The 21,977-nt window shown below is 36.8% G+C and overlaps 4 protein-coding genes across 7 annotated transcripts; 1 reads left to right on the plus strand and 3 right to left on the minus strand.

Annotated features, from left to right (window-relative positions):
* Positions 1 to 1,216: 1,216 nt before the first annotated feature.
* LOC114879168 (mediator of DNA damage checkpoint protein 1) lies at positions 1,217 to 11,419 on the plus strand. 3 transcript variants are annotated; one of them, XM_029193816.2, is made up of 8 exons: positions 1,219 to 1,779; positions 1,929 to 2,027; positions 5,904 to 6,002; positions 6,262 to 6,447; positions 6,521 to 9,262; positions 9,470 to 10,673; positions 10,733 to 11,044; positions 11,105 to 11,419. In XM_029193816.2, the coding sequence occupies exons 1-8, from the start codon at positions 1,684 to 1,686 to the stop codon at positions 11,314 to 11,316; spliced, it is 4,950 nt and encodes a 1,649-aa protein (XP_029049649.2). In that variant the 5' UTR covers positions 1,219 to 1,683; the 3' UTR covers positions 11,317 to 11,419. The 3 variants fall into 3 exon arrangements, with proteins under 3 accessions (XP_046144259.1, XP_029049648.2, XP_029049649.2); XM_029193815.2 differs by having other exon boundaries at positions 1,218 to 1,779; positions 6,521 to 10,673; XM_046288303.1 differs by having other exon boundaries at positions 1,217 to 1,779; positions 6,521 to 10,673; positions 10,733 to 11,198.
* LOC114879170 (venom carboxylesterase-6-like) lies at positions 2,056 to 6,604 on the minus strand. The gene is made up of 10 exons (XM_029193821.2): positions 6,512 to 6,604; positions 6,249 to 6,391; positions 4,283 to 4,510; positions 3,881 to 4,181; positions 3,609 to 3,806; positions 3,339 to 3,517; positions 3,060 to 3,225; positions 2,646 to 2,978; positions 2,448 to 2,574; positions 2,056 to 2,374 (listed from the first exon to the last, which is right to left on the minus strand). The coding sequence occupies exons 3-10, from the start codon at positions 4,475 to 4,477 to the stop codon at positions 2,179 to 2,181; spliced, it is 1,695 nt and encodes a 564-aa protein (XP_029049654.2). The 5' UTR covers positions 4,478 to 4,510; positions 6,249 to 6,391; positions 6,512 to 6,604; the 3' UTR covers positions 2,056 to 2,178.
* A 178-nt stretch (positions 11,420 to 11,597) lies between the features above and the next one.
* LOC114879171 (nuclear protein 1) lies at positions 11,598 to 13,042 on the minus strand. The gene is made up of 2 exons (XM_029193822.2): positions 12,691 to 13,042; positions 11,598 to 12,193 (listed from the first exon to the last, which is right to left on the minus strand). The coding sequence occupies exon 1, from the start codon at positions 12,949 to 12,951 to the stop codon at positions 12,694 to 12,696; it is 258 nt and encodes an 85-aa protein (XP_029049655.1). The 5' UTR covers positions 12,952 to 13,042; the 3' UTR covers positions 11,598 to 12,193; positions 12,691 to 12,693.
* Positions 13,043 to 15,247: 2,205 nt separating this feature from the next.
* On the minus strand, positions 15,248 to 21,547 carry LOC114879169 (scoloptoxin SSD14-like). Of its 2 annotated transcripts, XM_029193818.2 has the most exons (10): positions 19,244 to 19,405; positions 18,833 to 19,029; positions 17,649 to 17,882; positions 17,310 to 17,533; positions 17,042 to 17,234; positions 16,768 to 16,968; positions 16,454 to 16,703; positions 16,174 to 16,367; positions 15,842 to 16,082; positions 15,248 to 15,726 (listed from the first exon to the last, which is right to left on the minus strand). In XM_029193818.2, exons 1-10 carry the CDS (start codon positions 19,307 to 19,309, stop codon positions 15,460 to 15,462), a joined length of 2,067 nt encoding a protein of 688 aa, XP_029049651.2. In that variant the 5' UTR covers positions 19,310 to 19,405; the 3' UTR covers positions 15,248 to 15,459. The 2 variants fall into 2 exon arrangements, with proteins under 2 accessions (XP_029049651.2, XP_029049652.1); XM_029193819.2 differs by lacking the exons at positions 18,833 to 19,029; positions 19,244 to 19,405 and adding an exon at positions 20,915 to 21,547.
* Between the last annotated feature and the right edge of the window lie 430 nt (positions 21,548 to 21,977).

A 21,977-nucleotide genomic window follows, 5' to 3' on the forward strand; every position in this document is an offset into this window, starting at 1 on the left:
GTATAGCGAGCCGTATAAGTGCCGTATAGCGAGCAATAAAAAAAAAATTAAAAATAAAAATAAAGATATAAAGTACTAGAAACGCGACCGTGAATAATTTCCGGTATCGCATGGCATTTTTTCAATATCAAGGAAATATCTGTAACAAATAAGAAATACAAATTTATGTAAATGAAATTTAACCAACAGCAATAAAGTTATGATTAACAAATGATCGAGCTTCATAATTTATGCAAAATATTTGAATAGTGAACTGGGTGTAAGTACCTATGAACTACCCGTACAGGAGGACGCCCTCAACTCGTCTTATTGCTTTGACGTTCAGGAGGGAAATGACGCGAGCTTCCTTCACGCAGAAGTCTGATCGGCAGTCGGTATCGTTCGGTACTATTCGGTCAGTTCCGCTATCGGCCTATACCTAAACAAGTACACGAACAGGTCTAAACAGGAATAATATTACGATGCTCAAGAAAGAATGTTATTAAATTAAAAACAGCAAATTGTGTGAAACAGTACTAAAAACATTTAATAATGTTTAGGAAATTAGCAATATAAAAGGGAAACTAATTCAGATCCTGCTGTTCCATCTCATTGTACATTCACGGCAAGAGCAAAAATTTTCAACTCGTGTATTTTCGAAGAAGACGTCGAATTAATGGCAAAAATTAAGAATCTAGACTTCTCTTCGACTTTTCTTTCTGTTTTTTGTACTGTTAACACTCGAAAGGCAGTTTAATTTAATATTTAATTATACTTTAATCTTACCTGTTGCAGACACGTGACAAACGGATGGAGCTTCGAAGAGAACTGATGCACTCCACCACACTCCGCGCACTGAACCCTTAAACGATGAATCTGATTGGTCGATATGGAAAGACGCAATAACAGACGACCAATCACAGCCATTGGTAGAAACTTCAAATTGCTCCGAAACTTTAATACTAAAATAAGGAAAAGGTTCGTTCAGAACTATTGACGCCATATTGTAATAAAGTCAAAATTACTTTTTTCAATTTAAAGCACCGAAATATAGGAAAGGAGATAGAAAAATACATAAGATATTAATGGTATTTAATAAATTATCATCATAAAAGCAGAATAAATGAGAAATATGTTATTTTAATCCGTATCTATATCGGCAAGATAGGGTATAGATTGTCAGCTTACGCATTTCTGAAGACGATGTGGAAATGATGTCAGAAATCATAACTCCCGTCTTCTCCTCAACTTTGCCTTCTGTTTTTTGTATTTTCAATACCTAACACACAATTTAATACTCGCTCCCGATATGTTCGTCGTTATCCTTTGTCACCGGCTGTTTACACTAATGCGTGTGGTACCTAAGAAGGGTTGAATAGAGTGAGAACGTGACCAACATCTCTTGAAAGCGCTGTAGTGGCGGGAATGTCATGGAACAGAATATTGTTTCACATGTCCATATTTTTTGTATTAATTACTAGTAATTGTTCATTTGTAATGTTATTATAAATTTGTATATTTTTTTTGTATCAATGTGAATTAACGGTTATTATTTATTTAAATGTTCATATGTGTACAACAGTGCTAGTAAATTTTCGAACTATTGTGCGTCAGAAGAGGTTATCTCGTGATAAAATTATAATTTTTGATTGTAAGGCTTAACATTCAAGTATATGTGCACAATTTCAATAAATTTCCTTCATAATGGATAGTTTAGCGACACAGATTTTGGAAGACAATGATTGTCAACCAACACAGCAAATATCTTCTGTAAATCAAGACAAAACATCAACAACACAGGTAAATGATAAATATTCTTTATATTTCTCCTTCTACGAGTATTTTTATACCTTATTAATTTATTCAGTATTTGAAATTATGTCATAGAATTGTAAAAAATGTATTATTTATATGAGTATTATAATTGTTTCTCCATTAAAATATTTTAGATCGGAGTGTTAAATGTTGGTTCTACTAGATACCCAGTGAAAAAAGGAATTAATACAATTGGAAGACATCCAACATGTAACATTATACTGAATGATCACGTAAGTCCTTGGAAATATTCAAAATAAATTAGTATATGAAAAATATTTTATTTTTGTCGTAAAATAATAAATGATGCATGTATATAATGAAAGAAGGTTTAAATTAAATTGGTACAATTTGTGATATAACGCATATCAGTATGAAACATTATTACAGTTCTTCTGATCTACTAGATGCAGTCTTTAATTTATTTTCATTTAAATTGAGGGAGTTCCAAAACTCTGCGTCTCCAAAGCTTGTAGCACTTTCCATCTGAATGTTTTGTGGTCCAGCAATGTGTACATAGTAAAGGGTCTTTTCTTTTGGATTTAATCTTGACCATTGCACAGTACCCACTTTTGGAACACTATCAGTTTATAAAAAAAATATGTAATATAATTTGATTTTCCTAAAAACATAACGCAGACTAATTCACTCACCTGTTAGTTACAAATGATACCCAAAAATCAATTAACACTTGTTGCATCTTAAGATCATTTGGAGTTGTTGTAGGGTCAAGGAAAGATGTGTCTACCACATAGTATGCATCATCTGCATGACTCACACCTGTATAAAGTACTTGTTATTTAAAATTCTGTTCCTTCTAACATATTGATTTCTCTATTGAAATAACATACCATAATTAGTACTAGTTCCGCTCATAAATTCACTAAAACTGTGCGCACCTCTGTAGGAAAAATAGTAATACCAGACAGGTTGCTTATTAACTTTGGCCTGCATTCTAGCAGCTTTTACACTGTCAGTAACAAAGAATCTATCGCTAGATAATTTTATTAAAGATTTTGTTGATTCTTCTATTTTCTTTGTTCCAAAGTAGTGTTTTTTAATAAGTCTAGCAACTTCAACATGTTTCTCTTTGGGTGAAGTGTAATTGTAATCAAGGAAATGAGGTGCAAGAAGGTCCCAGTTATCGTCCAACGTTTTCAAAGCTTCTGGTTTAGCAATAAATTCTGAAAAATACATCGTTCTATTGAAAAAATCGACCAGGTCTGCGTATAATGACTCCCGATTTTCTATCCTGTACTCCTTACCAGCGACAGGGTATAATCCGTCTTCGCTTACCACTCCAGTGACCCAAGGAACATCTTGAACGTCTCCGCTATTCACGATTTCAGCAGGCGTTCGATCAATGAATGGTTCGTCCCCATATTTCTCAGGGACTGGACCAAATGGCGTGAATGGATTGTTATAGAACCGCTACAATCAAGTTATTTTGTTCGAATGAATACAGTTCGAGACTAGTCGCTTTATTGATTTGTCTCATTAGACTCTAGTATCGACATTCCGATATAAAGATGCAAAATATTTACCAAAAATTTGCCGAGAGCCTCAACCATGACGTTGCCCGGACGGTATCTGAGACAACGTATCATATCTCTTACATTATTTGTAGGGCAACCCATGAGAGCACCTATTTGCTTAGCCTTTTGTGCAGAATTTTCTGTCTGTGTCCAACAGTCGAAAGCGGTACCACTAATTGAGATACCACCTGCATTACACAACAAGAGAACAAAATTTACATGTAATAAATCATAGATCAAGATCTTTCTCAAAAAAAAAGAGTCACCAATCGGAAATACCTTGGAAGAGACCAGCACTCATGGGAGACAAATAGTGATAATGAACGCTCGCACCACCAGCGCTTAAACCAACCAAGGTCACTCGATTTGGATCACCACCGAACCACTCGATATTCTCTGAGACCCATCGTAGGGCCATACTTTGGTCTTTCAGTCCCATATTACCAGGGACCTCTTCGTCTTCGGTGCTAAGGAATCCTTGGAAGAAAATTCTCGTATATCATATCGTCCAACGCAAGAACTTGCCAGGGAAGCTTGAAATTAGAAGATACCTAATATTCCAAGACGATAGTTGAACGTAACAAATATAACATCACGGTCCATAATGTATTTAGGACCCATGGATATTCCGGAACCGTACTGAAAGGCTCCTCCATGAATCCAAAAGATCACCGGCAATGGTTTAGAGGATTCCTTGACATCTGCTGGTACATAAATGTTTAAATAAAGACAATCTTCAGCACCTTCGACTTTCTTATCTGGATCAAAAAACTCTTGGTTGTATTGCAAGCAGGGAGAGCCAAATTTGTTCGCTGGGAGTTCGCCCATCCATGGTGGCAGCCGTTGAGGAGGCTAAATGAAACAAATGTGATAAATTATGTAATGGCTCATCTGTTGATAAGAATGCTCAATGTTTCACAGTTACAATCTTGAAGAAGGAACAGATTCTCTACCTTGAACCGAAGTTTGCCAGTTGGAGGAAGGGCGTAAGGGATTCCCACGTAGGCTTCGTACTGTCTTCCATCAGCAGACACTTGATAATATCCCTTGACAGCACCTAGAGGAGTTCGACGTCTCGGCGACTCTTCCAGGCTCCATGCCAACGTTACAAGCCCAGAGAGGAGCAGCAGGATTGGCAGTCTCGTCATCTTCGGCAGAATGAAGGCAACTCGGCCAGTCCCCTTTATTTATTACGCACTTTTCGATGATTCGTGGCGTATGTAAATTAGATAAATATACAACAACAGACACACCGATGTAAGACTTGTTAATATGAACTAAATACCAATCAGCCGATTACTCTCCCTACTCTGTATCTTGTGTAACAGTTATCGTTGTCGAAACGGGGTTTCTCGTAATATAGTACGCGCACAACAGTGAAACGGGTGAAAATATTGATGCACATTTGCACCTCCTTTTGTTGACTAAACGATGATAAGATACAGTTGTCAGATAGTAATTATTTACTTTAGTAATTCAGACATAAAATTATTTTTGAATATATATTGTAATCGAAGATCGAGCGGCGGTAACATGTATAGAGAAAAAAATATTCAGAACAGTGACTTTGACAACATATTTCAAGATCATTGAAATCGGTGAGGAATCGCTACAGTAAATAATTACCAAATAAATAACTATTACTCTATTAATACTTATATCTTATTTTATTCAAACGAAATACTCATGTCTGTCTTATGTATACTTAATCTATTTAAATATGAAGATTCATATGTACTACACAAAAACAAGTGAGATATTTTGGAAGAAAGAAAAAAAATTGATAAGTTCCGCGTCATGTTGAAATTATATTACATTTATCTTAACGTGCTTGATTTAGCATAATTTTCCATTAGTCTATAATATTTTTAGGAATGTCATTACCCGATGCCCCGTAATCATAGTTAAGTAGATTTATCTGTTTCTCAAGCGTGTTTTATTGGTTTAATTCAATCGAATTTAAGATACAATGACAAAGTACTGGAAAATATGTTTATGTGCTGATGATGTATATTCATTGAAATATTTATTGATGATATCTATATTAGTGATGAATTTATTGATGAGTTTATTTATGATATCATTATATCAATGATAACTAAGATTTCATAAAAATATATTATCAAACAGAATAAAGACGTCATGATAGGAAAGCAAAAGTGTATCCTTACTCGTTACGTCCAACAAGTAACATACAACTGTAATCATGATCGATCTGTATCACGTGAAATGTTTTAATAACCGTTTAATCGCAGAAATTAAATGTATTTTAAGTCGAAATCTTTCATTTGTATCTCAAGTTCGAACCAATATCAATCTTTATTTTTTACCCACCTTTATCCATGAAAACATTGTAATTAAAGCGAAGATTGAAATTAACGCGACCTATTTTATCAGACTACAGAAGTATTAAATTCTAAAGATCATTTTACTACATTATAAGGGAACTAATCATTTGTTTATTTTCTACTTTATTTTAAATAGAAAGATATCTACAGACGAATAACAAGACTAGAATAAACTTATCGAAATAGAAAGATAATTAATTAATAAAGAGATCGTTTTAATTTACAGACGGTATCAAAGAAACACGCAGAAATCGAAGCTAACAGCCCCGAAGCAACGATATGGATCTTGGACCTGCATTCTTCCAACAAGACAAAACTAAACAATGTAATGAAAATTCTAATTACACTTGTAACTTTCATTTCTTTCCTCATCTTTTCGATTTGTGATTATAAACTCTTAGCTTATATCCAATTAAATATAGGGATTTGATTTTTAAGTATGTTATCATTAGTACGAATGAAATTCTTTTTATATTGTAAAACCTTGTGAAAAGTTTATCTGATAAGCGCAATTACTCAAGAGCTAACGTATCACCATCCATTGGAATACTGTTACTTAAATAGTCCGAACCTTTCCTCCTTAGTCAGTTTTACGGCCAGGTCGGTGCTACGAGCTTAAAGATGGAAGCGTTCTCGGGTTTGGGATGATACAAGCGATCTTCGAAGTCTGTCCATTATTGGACGACTCCGCGATCCCAGAAACTCCATTGCCATCTCGACAAAAAAATCAACTAGTTATTCCAGGAACACCTGACTCGTCAACTGAGATGGTAATTATACCTCTCGAGATCATAATTCTTGAATATTGTTTTAGAAATATTATAAAGTACATACTTTGAACAGAGTAACGCATCCACTATGGGAGACGTGTCCACGATCCCTGCGACCCAAGCTAACGATCGAGAACCAACGTTTCGACGCCCATCCGTTCCTCAAAGGAATTCTACGGGAAGCAAGAAGAAGAATTTTCCTCGTGACTCATCCGTCGACGACAGCTTAGACGATAGGAGTTTTACCACGGGAGACAAAGAAAATGTAGGTAAACCGAAAGTCAGCATTCACGATCTGGAGACCCAGAAGCAATTCGAATCGCAAAACGAAACGAGCATCGATATTCACGATATCGAGACTCAAAAGATTGACCTGAGCAACATCAAAATTTCCACGGGTCTACCGCAACAGCAAGTAGTCGACATTCATGACATGGAGACGCAGAACGAGGAAACTGAAGATAACGCAAATGGTACTAGTGGAACGAATATGCAATACGACGTGGACATTCATGATATGATAACACCGAAGAGATTTTGTACTCAAAATACGGATGATAATACTGAAAATGAAAATCTTGAGATCACTACAGAGTTGTTAAAGATTCCAGTTAGAGAAGAGATGTCCTCTTCGAATATAGAAATTACAGATGATGGTGAAACTGAAGATGATGCGAAGGACAAGGAAAAGAATTCTGAAGAGTACCTGCAGTTGTCGCCCGCCACGAATTTCGACGAGGATTATTCAGTACTTGATAAGAGCCACGATGTACTTGGATCGCAGAACTTATTGGATCACATAATCGATGATGACGAAGTAATGGATCTGGCGAAATTGGAATCAACATCCGTGAAGTCTACAAATGTAGACGACGAACAGAACACCGACGATGAAAACATCTTTGACGCAGCGACCCAAGTTAAAATCCATGATGAGAATGATGGCAAAGATATGTCTCAACGCGATGCGATCAAGATTTCGCAAGGAACAGATGATTCCGACGAAACGAATCAAGGAGTATTTCAAAGTTACTCCTACGTCAGAAGCAAAGACAGTAAGATATCCTCCCAGCATGAAGCTAGCGACGATTCGGATACCGACGAAGAGGGTCATTTTGTGAAAATAGCTTTACAAGAAAGGGAGAATATTTCTTGTTCCTTTGAAAAGCGACGAAGCGATGTCAGCGAAATGAAAAATAGTCGCGGCTCGAGCAAAGACTCGGAAGATATGTTTAATATGCTTACTCAACACGTGAACCCCGCAAATAAAAATGCGTCGATCATGGAGAACAATGACGATGAAGTCTTCAATGCGCCCACGCAAGTAGTAGAGAAATTCAAAACAGATGTCAAAATAGAAGACAGTGATTTGATGCCAACACAAATTCTGTCGACGGTCGAATCTCCTGCGAAAAAAGTTCCTTCGATCAGTTTATCGAAGCGTAAAGAAAATGCAGTCGAAGATGACATTACTGAAATAGAGGACGATGTAGCTACTCAAATAATTACTCCTCCAGAGGATACTTCAGGCAATGATCGTGATAGATCACCCAGTCCGAATGAAAATCATTTAAAAGAGACCAGCATCGATGATATTGACTATGAAACAGCGCCTACTCAGTTAATCAGCGATGTCGAGAGAAAAAGATCAACGAGAAAGTCTAATGTATCCAAGAAAGTAAATTTTAATGATTCTTTGGAAAAAAATCTGAATGCAATGTTCTGTGGTGAAAACGAGGATTCCCTTGAAAATCAGGAAGAGATATCTACTCAGGTTCTTAAAAACGTGTTACAATCATCTCAGTGCAATGATGAATCCCAAAATGAAAATTCTAAATCTAATTTAAATAGCAAATCTCCGACGATCGATAAGGTACAAAATTCCATCGAAAGTAGAAAATCTAAGGCAGCTTCATTAGCCAGAAAAACTCGTCAATCTTATAATTTAAGGGATGCAAACACTGATAGCAACTCCCAAAATATGGAGAATTATTTCTCTTCCCTTACTTCAGCGCGGAAACGCAATGTCCTAGCGGATTCCCAAGACCTATCTGATTCTAGCGAAGATACATCCGATAATAAAACGAAAAATAAATCAGCTGATGAATTAGCAACTGTTGATAATACGAAAGATAATGTTGACGAAAGTCCATCGAGATCCAGATCTAAAACTCCATCAACGCCAAGGTCACTGAGAAGAAATAAACGCGAAGAATCAACAGTAGTAGAAGAAATAGGGGTTCCTAAAAGTATCAAAGATACATCGATTGATACCGAAGAATCTCAATCGTCGAAACCTAACCCTAAAAATCCATCGATACCAGAATCGACGGTAAAAAATAAATGGCAAGAATCAAAAGTTGTAGAAGTATCGAATCCAGAAACTGTCACAGGTGTAAGCACATCGAGTGATACAGAAGAACCTCAACAAAGTAGTAAAACGTACGATTACGAAGACATATTGGACGGTTTGCCGGAGGTTAGAATTTCAAATGCAATATACAATTACGAAGAGACAGTGGACGACGCGCTAGAGGTTAGAAATTCATTATCGAATCCGCCAAGTCCAACATTGGGCACACCAATGGCTCGTAGAATGAATACTCGGTCGAAGAAGAATCCTGAGTATGCTGCTTCAAAAAAGAAAAGGGTTGCAGGAAAATCGTCTCGAAAAGCATCGGTTGGTCGTAAAAACACGGAAAACGCTACGCCTTATCAGTTTATCAGTAAATCGGACTCGTCGAGTCGTCGAGGAAGCATGCAGCAGGAACTTCCTGTCAACGTCAACGACGTGCCCAGGGAAATAGACGAGGAAGTAAATAAAAATTCTAAGCGATTAACGAGAAATTCGATAATCGGTAGTTCACAAATAAAGAAGGGAAACGATTCTCTTCGCGATAGAAAATCGATTCCTTCCAATAGTAACGTGCAAAAACAGACGAGCCAGAGTCCTTCCGTTCAGAGTAGCGGAAGAACTCGCAATTCCAGTAAAAAGGATGTTGATCGTTCGTCTATTTTTCAGGTAGCAAATGAAGCTTCGATCGAAAATATTACCAAACCTGCGGAACCAAATACCAACGCATCTCGCACTAGAAAGAGAACGCTTAGCGCAGTGGAAGTGGCTGAAAGTAGCGCTATTAAAAAACTTCGAGAAGATGCTGATGAAAGTACGCGTACATCTACCAGAGGTCGAAAGATTAGCGCTAAAAACAGTCCAGTCAACAGAAGATACTCCGCAAACATTCTGAACTTTGCTACTAATAAAAATTCACCGATCGATATGAAAGCTAAAGAAAACTCAAAGTTACCGCTCGATGAAACAAATTTAATAAATAAACAAGCGGTGATTAATCTTGTTAGATTGACATCACAGAGTCCGACAGGATCAATGTCTCCGAGTGTCCCAGTAGAATCGGTGGCTAAAGATACCTTAACTGATTTAACGAAACAAACTCAGGTTGATGAAACGTCCAAGACGAGAAACCGTAAACCCGTTTCGAAACTGCGTCAAGTTAGGAGCCGAAAAGCAAACAAACAGGAGGAAGTTGCGATAGAAGATAGCAGTTCGCAAGGAGAGGAATCGCAAGAGGTGGAGAAAATTATGAGCGGTTCGATGATGGAGCAAAGTATCAAAGATGATGCAGATATAAAGAAAGATGTAGAAACAAATAAAAAAGGTGTGAACGTTAGGAATACCAGAAAACGCGCGCAGACAAATACTCTCACCGATGAATACGAAAGCAGTGTTTCTTCTGAAGATGCACACTTTGAGGTACCCGCTATGAAAAGCAAACGAGCGAAAATTTCGAAAACTATTTCAAATGTTAAGGAAGTAGCTGTTAGGAAAACAAGAAACAGTAGACAGTCGCCAAGATCCAGTCAGATCAAGCCAGATATAATTTCAGAGTCCTCTTCGGAGGAACGTTTAGAAAATAGCGATAATCAGAATGATTTGAATAATACTGTAAGCAAAAGTAATAATGCTAAACAGAAAGGAACTAAACGGAAGGCGGTAAAGCTGAAAGGTAACAAGAAACAGAACAAACTTGAAGAAAAGAGTGTTTCCTCAGAAATGAACTCCAGTGTCGACGATGCATCGATTGTTTCAATATCTAATAGAACTCGTAGAAGTACTTCTTCCATATCATCGCCATTCAAGATAAAACATAAAATTTTATTTACTGGTATATCAGCTAACGATTACAGCAAGTTATTAACAAAATTGGGTAAGTATTGACTTATACAGGCTTTAAAATGCAATTTTATTAATGTCTTTTTCTTGCAGGTGCGTCTCAAGTTGAAGATCCAATAAAATGCACAGTATTGGTTACTGACAAAGTTCGACGAACCGTTAAATTTTTATGCGCTTTAGCACAAGCTGTGCCAATAGTTTCGGTCGATTGGTTAATTGAAAGTGAAAAAGTTGGACACTTCGTAGATCTAGAAAATTATATATTGAAAGATCCTGCCGCAGAAGCTAAGTTTGGTTTCAGACTAAGGAGCAGCTGGGAAAAAGCGAAACAGGATAAACTTCTTGAGGGTTACAGTATTGTATTGACACCGAAAGTGGCACCGCCACCTCTAGCAGAATTAAAAAGTACGTTTTCATAATAAAAACATTTTAAATTTCGTTATAGAAATAATTTATTGTTTACAGGCATAATTGTTTCATGCGGTGGTAAAGCTTTGATGCGACCACCGACATCTTGGCCTCGGAAAGCGGTGATCATTTCCCGCGAAGAAGATTTAATAAACGCAAAGAAATTTGCTGCCAAAGCACCAGAAACTGTCACTATCCAGTCGACAGAATTTATATTAACAGGTATTTTGAAACAAGAATTGAATTTCGTTAAATACAAGTTAACGTAAATTCTACTTTGTATATATCAGCGTTTATACATATTTCTTATTTTTCCATAAATGTAAAAAGTGAAGTAAATTACAATAAACGTAATTTTCTGTTCGTATAAAATTTATTTTATACCTACTATTTACAAATATATACGAAATGTTTTCAGACAAACTGTACAATCTGAACTTCGAATTCTATATCCTGAAATAAACAGAGAAAAGTTTCATATTGAAAATTGGATACTTCATTTCCGGCATACCAAACTCCGACTCCATTACAGGGACCATACAATGATAAATATTTTCATTACTGATTATAAACTTTATTCATCAGAATTACGTACAGATTTTCAACCCGATACTTTCAGTGTTTAACGAACTCAAAAAATACTTATCGAATTAAATGGAAACCTCTTCAACGTAGTCGACAAAAAAATGCATTTTTTCAATATTGAACTTCTTTCGTCAAATTACCAAACTTAGCAAACTGCTTTCGTACCAATGGAATATTTTTAACTAGATGTTCAATATCTACAAGTTTCACGTCCAATGTAAGTCCAATACGAATATTACCAGATATATCCTAACATGACGAAAACTACAGACTCAAGTAACTCTGTATCAAGAGCAGTCCTACCTAAGTATATGTTTGGATAATCTATAAATGGTGATATGACTAAATGACGATTACAAGATGCAGTAAACATTTATTATCCCATGTGTACTAATCTTATTCTAAGTGAGAATCTATGTTTAGCGAGTAAATGCATTGCCGAAGATAAGAGATAAAAAAAAAAACTGTTATGTGTATATTCCAGTATCTTCAAGAGAGATTATGGTTTGTCAGAGTTGACAAATGTTCTTTCTAGAAGTATGGACAGGAAAGCCCAAGGTCCTGGAACAGAAATACACAACACAATGAAACAATGAGAAAAAAAAAAATTTTCTATAATTAGTTTGATATCAAAGAATGATCTAATTATGTACTTTGAGATACTAACATGTGTTAACACAATCAGTTATATTCTTTTCTACGTTTATCGCATTGTACACGAATCGAAAGCAACAAGTGTTCAAGAAATGAGTCATCTGCAAAATGGTGGCGCAGCGATAAAAAAAACAATAACAATGCTAAGGACGACTTTCTATAACGGTAAAATAAAAAAACAAAAACTGATGGACAATTGAAATTTAAGTTCACCGATTAATGCCCAATTAAAAGATGTACGGGGTTCACCTGCAGGTAGCAGGAACATCAAAAATATAAACGCGCAAAAACCCGGCCAAGGTTGCCGACTATCCCGGCTGCGCTTCAATCAATAACGCGTAATACAATATAAATGTTGAAAATTATGTTGTAGTTTATTAAATAATTCTTTTCTTTTTTCTTACAGTTTATGCTTTGGTTTTTCCTTCATCACGATGCTGGTGCTGATGGTGCCGTTTGTGCTCGGAATTCATCAGTTTAGTCATGATCTTTCTAGAATGGCCGCACGGGTCAAAGTGATTTGTGTGAGTAAGGGCTTCCCGTTTACTCCGTTGTTTACCGCTGTGCCCGGTGAAAATATGCTTGTCGTAATCGTAGTTGAAATGCTCGTATTCGTCAACGACGTACTCATCCGACATTGCTTCCGGGTCGTTAAGCTTGTTCATGGAGTAATACAATGTAATTTGCGTATTCACTCACTTGCGAACGAAATAGTCTATTTTCTTGCGTTTTTGTTTCAATACTGCTCCGATGCGCCCGGCTGCAGCTCCTTATATAGTTTGATTGAGGTAACTTGCGCATGCCCAGTACCCAGTGATGTCTCTAGTATTTTGAACACCTGCTATAAAAGTTGTTTTAACACCGTAGATTTCTTTGTTACTTCGTTAAATAAGATAAAACAGCTTTAGTAGGACTATTTCCGAACAAAGATAATTCATTTCAATACCTGACAAAGGTACAAAGGTAAATAATTAATGAAATTTTAATCGGAACATGTGACCGAGAATGTACTGGAACCTAAAATTTTCTAGAAGACAGAACAATCGTACGATTAACGTTATATCTTCTAATCCAATGGAAATCAATCAGGAGAATCTAACATAATTTGGTAAATATTTATATATGTCTTAAGTGTATTATTTATGCTGTGTTGACAGCCCTGATAGCGTGATATTTCCGTTTAGTAACTGCGTATATGTATACTGCAATATTGCACAGGTTATCTGTGACTTTAAACAATTTTGTTTAATTTTATGCAACATTTTTCAAATATCGAAATTTTACATGTGTCATTGCTGAAAAACACATATACATATATGGATAATGGATAAGCCTTGTATGTATTACTGTCACACAGCATTGTTCGTATGTTTGTCAACATACTGTTGGATTTACTACGCATGCGCAATCGTCTCAAGGCATTGACTTCTAGAAGGCTCCATACTCATCGTAAGCAGAACGTTGGCGAATATTTTGTAGGTATCTATCATTTGATACGTGCAACAGTGCACGCAAAATGAGGCGCCAAAATATCTATACCGGATGAGGTTAAAATTACTCGATTACCAAACGCGTCAGTGATATCGTTCAATACGAATCTAGTGTGAAACAAACAATGATACGCGAATGAAGACGTAGTTAGGCTTAATGAAATTCAGGTTAACCAGATTCGTATCTTTCGAATTACGCATGTCTGTATTCGAGTATGGACATGCTCTAATTAATAACTATCAGATGGTAATTAAGCTTCCCACGTAAAAATAAATCTACTGATCATGTATATACGTTGATCAGTAGTGTTTATTCACGTCTAGAGTTTCTGAATCATATTTACTACGATCATATTACATTTATACTTTGTTTCATCAACAAACAGTACAGTAGCTGCTTTATAATTAATTTGAATCAAGAATAGATTCAATAAATCAATAGTACTGTATTAATGTTAAGAAAATGGTGCTATAAGTGCCATCTAACGAGAGAACAAATTAACGCAATTGAAAATTACTACTGTTCTCGAAATACATATGTAAATGATTTCTTTGCTTTATCGGAACAAGTAGAATGTTCTTGTGGCAGCATTATTAAAAGCAATTAACAAAAGAAATTTCATTTTTCTTGTCTAAAACAAGGATCTTATGAGCTAAAGCTTACTAACGAGTTCAAGGAATACAACTCTCTTTTAAAAAAGACCGCCACAATTCTGAGCCGTTAGAGCCGCCTAACGGCAGCATAGCGAAACTACAGTTCTTGAGTTTTTTAACTTGCTGAACCTCGTGAAAAAATCTGTATTGATAATATCCATAAAATTGTGGTATTAAAGTGAATTTGATGTGTTAAAAGTGATAAAAATGTAGAGGTATGTGTCTGCGTCTTGCACAGTAATTATGAAACGTTCTACTCGTTTTAATTAAGCACAAAAACTATTTTATGAAAAAATTAGCATTATCGACACTCTCCGTTAGGCGGCGTGCATAGTACTCCTTTCAAACTGCGCAATGATAAATTTAAAAACACATTTAAAGAAGCCCATTACATCATTATTATCAAATTTCAGAAAGGCAGAACAAAGTTGAATAATACATTGAAGAATGCCTCGACCCCTAATGAATCAGTCCTTGCAAACACTGGAGTTGGCAAAAGCTTAACACAGGTAATTTTCTTTATGGTTATAGTAGGTCCCAAAATATTTCTCTTTTGTTTAAAGTACGATGTTAATGTTTATATTAAATACACGATATATAATTGATGAACTCTTAGTCGGATACTTTTGTGACTAGTTAATGGTAGAATACATTTCCGATCGATAATACCGATCAAACCGTTCTCTTACATCGAGATTGTTCTTTCGATCAATAATCCGTGCCCCAACGTTTCCATTACGCTCAGAAAACGGAAGTAACATTTGAATCGTGTATTTAATAAATTTTATACCACGAACTGAATCAAAATAAACGAATGTAATGAGATAACGTGGAAAATTTTTATTGAAGTTCATAATCGCACAATTATTCAATACATAAACCTTTAAAACACACGAACGTCAAATGTTGATTAAAAGTTTCTCGAAGAATCGAATGATATTTATGACTTACTTCCGCCGTAACTGTTTAACAACTACTTCAATAATGGAAGATGTTTAGCTAAAATCAATAATCCCCGCGAACATACATTCAATTGACTCCGTAGACGTCACCGCCTTTGCGGAAGTCAGCGTTCGCGTAGACGGTCGTGTCGTTGTTAACAAAAATCACACACGCCACACTGCCGCGAACCCTGTAACGAGCAGTTTTATGGCCGATTTTCTTTAAACCATCGATTACTTGCTTTGGCACGCCATATTCGTACACCATCTCGGATGGGTACAACTGATGATGTATTCTGGGAGCGTCCACCGCTTCCTTCACCGTTTGTCCCATCCAAATGATTTTCGCCACTACCTGAAATCGTGATCCATCAATGAAATACCTTTGCAACGTGTGGTTAACCATTTCATTGTCGGAGATCCTGAGACGGAATATTTTTGATAGCGAAGGACAGTGGTGGAATACTAACTTGAGACACTGTCGTGGTGATCTTAGTGCCACCGGATGCGCCGATCACCATTTTCACGTCTCCGTCCGAATCGACGAGGATGGAAGGTACCATCGACGACAAAGGTCGTTTCCCAGGGGCGATGTAATTATTCGGACTGGGAGGTATACCGAAATAACTTACCGTCGATGGTATACCGAAATCATTCATCGCGTTGTTTAATAATATTCCAGTGGTATCGCTAATTACCCCACTTCCAAAGCTGAAAAATAAATAATTGTTTTCCATAGAATCTTCTGACTAAAAATGTTAGCTCTCTTCTTCTTCCATGGTTGGTAGAAAATGGAACGTACTAAAAATTAATGGTACTAGTAGCTGACACTGCATCTCCATTGGGTGCTAATACTGAAACATGGGCAGTTCCTTGATCTTTCGCACTGTTCAAAGTAACAGCTCCATAATGAGCTGGATCGTCCCATGTTTTGTTATCGTCGATCTTCATTCGAGTTTCGTGAGCGTGTCTCCTCGAGGTTAAATTCCTCGTTAACTGAAAGAAAAGAATTCGATGGTAAGAATAGGGTAATTATGTATTCAGACACCTGGATGTATAGACATTGCTAATTCTTTACTAACTTCTTCCATGTCGACAAATTCTTTGTCAGCCATATCGTTTCTCAACGCGTAAGCATATTTGAAACTTTCTATCATTCGATGATAAGTAAGAATGGTCTGGTTTTGATCAGCTATGCTGTCAGGATTAAAATGATATTCGTCTAAAATGTTTAAAATATACGAGAAAAGAGCTCCACTAGCTGGCAATCCAACAGTGTAAACCTTTATTCCATTAGAGAGATTCGTTTGAAGGGGTTCATCCCACGTAGCTCTAAAAATAAATGAAATTTAACGTGTTGTCATTTCTGGTGCTTATTTAATTTTATAATAAACACCTGTAACTGTTCAAGTCCTTCATCGTTATTATCGCTCCTTTTTCTTGCAGATCTTGCACAAGTAACTTGCCCAAGGTACCATTGTACAATTCCGAGGCACCCTTCTCCGCAATCACTCTCAATGTTTTACAAAGTACCTTTGGTTTAATGATGGTACCCGGTTTGTAAAAATCATCGGTCTTCGGATCGACAAACAGTTCCCTAAGAATCAGAGAAAATATAGATTGTAATAAACGAATAATTATGTAAAATATATTTCTTCGCTTATGTTTACTTTAATACACGATCGTTGTAAATATTCTTCGCATTGAATCTGAACCCATCGTGTTGGATTTTTGTTAAATTATATCCTTCTTCGCAAAGTTCGATCGATGGTCTGAACAAATCGGCCCATGGTAATTTACCAAAACGTTTGTGAGCCTCCCAGTATCCGGCCAATTCTCCAGGAACAGCAATGGCCAATGGACCTAATTGTCAGTAAATAATTTTTACGGATAGTTGATTGATTCGATTAAAAGTGAAAGGGAAAGTAGTAAGTCTACCGGTAAAGGATGCATCTCTTGGTTTCCCTTCGTACATCGTGGCATTGGCTGCTAAGGGTGCACGATCTCTTGCAGTTAACGTGTACGCGCGTCTGCTCGCTTTATCATAAATTGTCATAAAAAATCCGCCTCCAATGCCCATGCTTTGCATATTCACGAGACCGTTGCAAATCATCGCTGCTATCGTGGCATCCACAGCCGAGCCATTTTTCTCTAAAATCGACCTGCGGAACGATGGTTATACAATCGTATTTTAATTCGTTTTAAAATAAGGTTTACAGTGGGATTTTTGTTTTGTATATTCGTATGCCTTGATGCTAAAAATATGATGTTACGTACTTGCCGACAACGGCACATGGGGCACCATCTGCGCAAACGGCCCCACGTTTAAAAGTTCTTAATTTACTCGCTGAAGGAGGCAACTCTGCTTCTGGATCCGGTGGTATTTCTTCGTTTTCTTGAATTTCTACGTCTCTGTTCGATCCATAGACAGTGCAGATCGCTATTATCGCTAGGATCACTGTTGCTAATACTATGCTCCCGATTACAATTACCTTTGTGTTTATATATGACCTGAAAATCGAAAGTCGTCCGATGATAAATATGATCCTAAACAAAGATTGTGGTATATGTAAAATTTTACGATTTCATTGATGCGCAAACATTAAACTGAAACAGTTGCTCCGAATGTTTTGAACTTTACACGGATATTTGTGTTCAGGGAAGGTTGTTACATAAAAATATCAGTGTTTATCAATGAATTTTTATTTCAGTTCCTGGTACCACCATCAAAGCGAATGAAGCAGCGCAAACAAGTTGTGGCTCGCTTGAAAAATAATCCTTCTGGTAAGTTTACTTTCAAATACTTTCATTCATGTTTAACTCTCTTAAAATATAACTTTTATTCATTTTTGTGCAGGAACATGGAATCAACGATGATTCGGGAAAACTGGGAAAAATACTGCATAATCTGAAAGTGATAGAAGAAACACTGTCGTCGTGTGGTAAGTACACTTCATTTCTAATCTGCGGTTTAAGATTAATCAGTTAATTAGATTAACTGAAAGAGAGCTTTATAAACAATCGTATACCCATTCAGTTTTATCTACGATTTTAATAGCTAAGATATGAATTATTTAAATACGATATTCAATTGAATATGCCATTCGTATGTACGAAATTCTGCATGCGTCCTTGTACGTATCTTGCATGCATACGTTCTTTCTATACACATATGTACAGTTTCGAGCGAAGTACACCATCCCAGAGAAAATGATGGTAGAGGCTGTAGACTGTAGAGGAAACAGGAATTCTCAGAATTTTAATTTTGAAGTCATTAATATTGAGAGTAATTTAGAAAATCATTTTTACGCTCAATTCCCCTTTTCTCCTGAGAAAGTCTACCATGTTCGGTTCTGTACCAATAAGAGTCTACCCATCAAGTTTTACATATACTTTAATTGCAAATAAAACGCCGTTTTGAAATTAAAATTGGCGGCAACCTGCGCATAAGGGGGACTCACTTGTCGAGAATTAGTCTTGGAAATAATCCTCTCGTCTTACGATGAGGCGAATACGAGCGCAAGAGTCGAGCGGTTCCGACCTCGTCCGAATCAAGGAAATTTCGTTTATCGTTGTTATAGTACTGACGTAGATCATCGGTAATGGCATAAGCTGAACTGTTGCTAGACGACGGCGAGGACGTCATGTTTTTTCTCTGCTATAAAACGACCCAGGAAAAAGAAAAACAAGATACATTAAACGAATTTCGTATTCAAACGACGTTACTTCAACGATAATTGTTATAAAAATCGTTGTCGAACAAACGGCTATCGCCACCTTTTGACAAGCCGACTAAACGCATAGAGACAGGTATATCGTTAGTGTTTAGTTGTATATTTTCTCGTACGGTGGGATCACTGAAAGACACTCACTGTAACTGGTCGACGATTTTTCTTGCACCTATTCCGATCTCGTTTTAGGAAAGATTTACGAACCATTTCGTTCGTACGAACGGTAATAATCGCTGGCCGAAAAGCGTCCGAAACGTTAACCGCATCGTCCCGACATTGAGCAAGTACCAGCTGACCGGCGAAAATCAATCCGGGCTTGCGCGTTCCTTTCCCGTTCGCGCAATATTCTTCTGGATGTCACAGTCACGTGTATACACGCGATTTAAATTAAGCTTAACAGTTATATTGCTTCTGTTTTTTTTTTTCTAAGATAACAATTTAATTTTTTTATACTTCTGTTTGCAAATTGATGTAAATTCAAAATGAAGTTTCGGTGTTTAAATATAGGGCGCAGCAGAATGCGCGGTACAGGGGTGATTTTATGTCCAAAAATGAGTGAAAAAGAAAAAGTAACATTTTTTCGTTTAAGCTTTTGTTTTTGAGGAAACCGAATTTGACAATCAGTGTTGGATTCGCTGAGGTAATAGAATTAGGAACTTTTTATTTCTACTTTGAAAGAATAGGTTTTGACATGAATGTAGTTATAGTATTCTTTTTCGAGAACCTTTCACACCCACTCGTAACCTTATTATATGTAGAGCGATAAAAAATTGAATCAGGCTGATTGTCGTAGGTCAGTGTCGTCCCGTAACAACCTGTGAGAGAAATCTGTGTGAACTGATAACGAGAACGTCACGTTTGATAAACGTCGTTCAGTAGAATATTACATAATTGCATCATAGAGTTTCCTATCTTCTACTTAATCAGAAAAATAGTCTGTCATTACATGAAATAGGCAATATATAATTCGAGGCATTCGAATATTTGAAGAATTTGTATTTTGGATTGAATTTCAAATATTTCAATATTGAAAGGCACGTGTCTTAGTGATACATCAGTTATATCACCTAGCGATAAACTACCGATTATCCATGACCAGTGATTTAGCAATACGTGTATCTCGTACACATAGCATCGATTATGACTTGTCTTTTTCAAAATATGTTTATTTCAGTATTTGAAATTTATGAAATATTTCTAATTTCTTCATTTTCACCACAAAACACTCTATTAGTGAATTCCGGAATGCTATTAATATTTTGGGTGTCAGTCACCTCAGGGTGACGAATGAACTTCTACGAGAATCTGTCGTTCCGCTTATTTAATTATAAGCTGGCCAACAGAAAACACTGAATATCATAAAATTGATATTAATAACAGAATTACTGTCTAATTTTGTTGCGATTAAAAGGAATGCGGAACTCGTACGGTACATGAATATTTAATTGACGAAGTTATATGACCTTTCATGGCATAATAGTATTTCGACGAAACAATGGAATATACAATTAAGAGGAGTTACATATCTGGGTCGTAGAACGTGCACGGCACTATATGTGTATCGGGAAGTGGCATGCAATTGCGACAATTTGTAGCGGATATTCGACAATTATCGGAACCGCTAAGCATCGAGCAATCTGATTCAGAAAAGTGTAAACGCATCGAATAATGAAACAACGAGATTCATTTAACTTCTTCATTTACTTTGTTGAAATTCACAGCTCTAAATGAAAAGTGTTATCCTCAGAAAAATAACACCTGTCGCAACAAATGTTATCTGGTTTTATCGTTCATCGAGTATTTTCATCATACCTTCGTCTCTTTCGTGACTCTTCGATTTCCGCCAGGCTGTTTCTTCTCGTCATCTTTGCGATCAAACTTTTAAATCACACAGAACTTTTAAACGTACACGTACGACGATCGACCGCCTGTGACCCGAGAATTTGACCGGTACTCGGAGACGAATGATCCCACAGTCAATCGTTCATATTCATAAAGATAATCGGGAATTTAAAAATCTTACCGCGCACTCGGTTCTAAATTGAAGTAATTACCCGTTGGAACACCTTCCTTTCAGCGAGTGACGCGCGCATCAACTCTATCAGATCTTCAACACACTATCGTAATCATAGCCGATTGCGAAACCCAACAACAACCGATTCAAAAGTAATTTTCAGAATATCATCCACTGTTACATAAAGTTGATACCTTCTTCGAATCCGATCACTCCTTTTCGATGTTATCGATCGTTTAATCAATCACGACGTATCGAAAGAGTAATTATTTCTTCGTCACCGCGATAAAACTGGAGTAGGATAAAATTTTGAATGATCGAGCGACGATCATTCGAGAAGCCGGCTTCGAGGCATCGAACGTGTCGTCCGGACACGAGGTTTATCGTACAGTGGTGAGACCGGATCGCAGCACGCTCGCTTCAGCTCTCGACGAAAACATCTCGAAACGTGTTTGCCAGGCTCATGGCCGTGGCAGAGAAGGGATTGTTGTTTCTTGCCCACGCCGCGGACGAATTTAATTCCCCTTATTTGAATTCTAAACGATAGGGGGAGAAGATCGCGCCGGTCCAGATGACTTTCGATACTAAAAGAAGGCCTTGTTTCGCGCCGCACACATACTCGCGATGCTTTATCGAGCTACGTTGCTTCATCGCCTTTTTTCCGCTCGAACTATTCGACAACTGCTCCGTTTCTGCCTCGCGTAATTTTAATCGCCGGACGATTTAACGCCCTGGCGCTTCGCTTCTCGCCGAGTTTCAGATTTTAATGGAAATCTGAAGGTTCCTAGGAAGAAATGAAGAATGGAGGGAATTAGAAAATTTAAGATTTAAAAAAAAAATGAAAATTATTACACGTCGAAT

This window comes from Osmia bicornis, chromosome 12 (genome assembly GCF_907164935.1).
Source record: "Osmia bicornis bicornis chromosome 12, iOsmBic2.1, whole genome shotgun sequence".
NCBI classification, from domain to species: Eukaryota; Metazoa; Arthropoda; class Insecta; order Hymenoptera; family Megachilidae; genus Osmia; species Osmia bicornis.

What these genes read in the sequence shown, in the direction of transcription:
- LOC114879168 (XM_029193815.2), top strand. Translation starts at nt 1,684, where the DNA reads ATGGATAGTTTAGCGACACAGATTTTGGAAGACAATGATTGTCAACCA. An exon ending in ACAAAACATCAACAACACAG is followed by an intron (nt 1,780 to 1,928) that starts GTAAATGATAAA and finishes AAAATATTTTAG; the next exon opens with ATCGGAGTGTTAAATGTTGG. An exon ending in ACATTATACTGAATGATCAC is followed by an intron (nt 2,028 to 5,903) that starts GTAAGTCCTTGG and finishes TTTAATTTACAG; the next exon opens with ACGGTATCAAAGAAACACGC.
- LOC114879170 (XM_029193821.2), bottom strand. Translation starts at nt 4,477, where the DNA reads ATGACGAGACTGCCAATCCTGCTGCTCCTCTCTGGGCTTGTAACGTTG. An exon ending in AGGCTCTCGGCAAATTTTTG is followed by an intron (nt 3,226 to 3,338) that starts GTAAATATTTTG and finishes ACTTGATTGTAG; the next exon opens with CGGTTCTATAACAATCCATT. An exon ending in CGGATTATACCCTGTCGCTG is followed by an intron (nt 2,979 to 3,059) that starts GTAAGGAGTACA and finishes TGTATTTTTCAG; the next exon opens with AATTTATTGCTAAACCAGAA.
- LOC114879171 (XM_029193822.2), bottom strand. Translation starts at nt 12,951, where the DNA reads ATGAACAAGCTTAACGACCCGGAAGCAATGTCGGATGAGTACGTCGTT.
- LOC114879169 (XM_029193818.2), bottom strand. Translation starts at nt 19,309, where the DNA reads ATGGTTCGTAAATCTTTCCTAAAACGAGATCGGAATAGGTGCAAGAAA. An exon ending in TACAACGATCGTGTATTAAA is followed by an intron (nt 16,969 to 17,041) that starts GTAAACATAAGC and finishes TCTGATTCTTAG; the next exon opens with GGAACTGTTTGTCGATCCGA. An exon ending in ACTAGTACCATTAATTTTTA is followed by an intron (nt 16,083 to 16,173) that starts GTACGTTCCATT and finishes TTTATTTTTCAG; the next exon opens with CTTTGGAAGTGGGGTAATTA.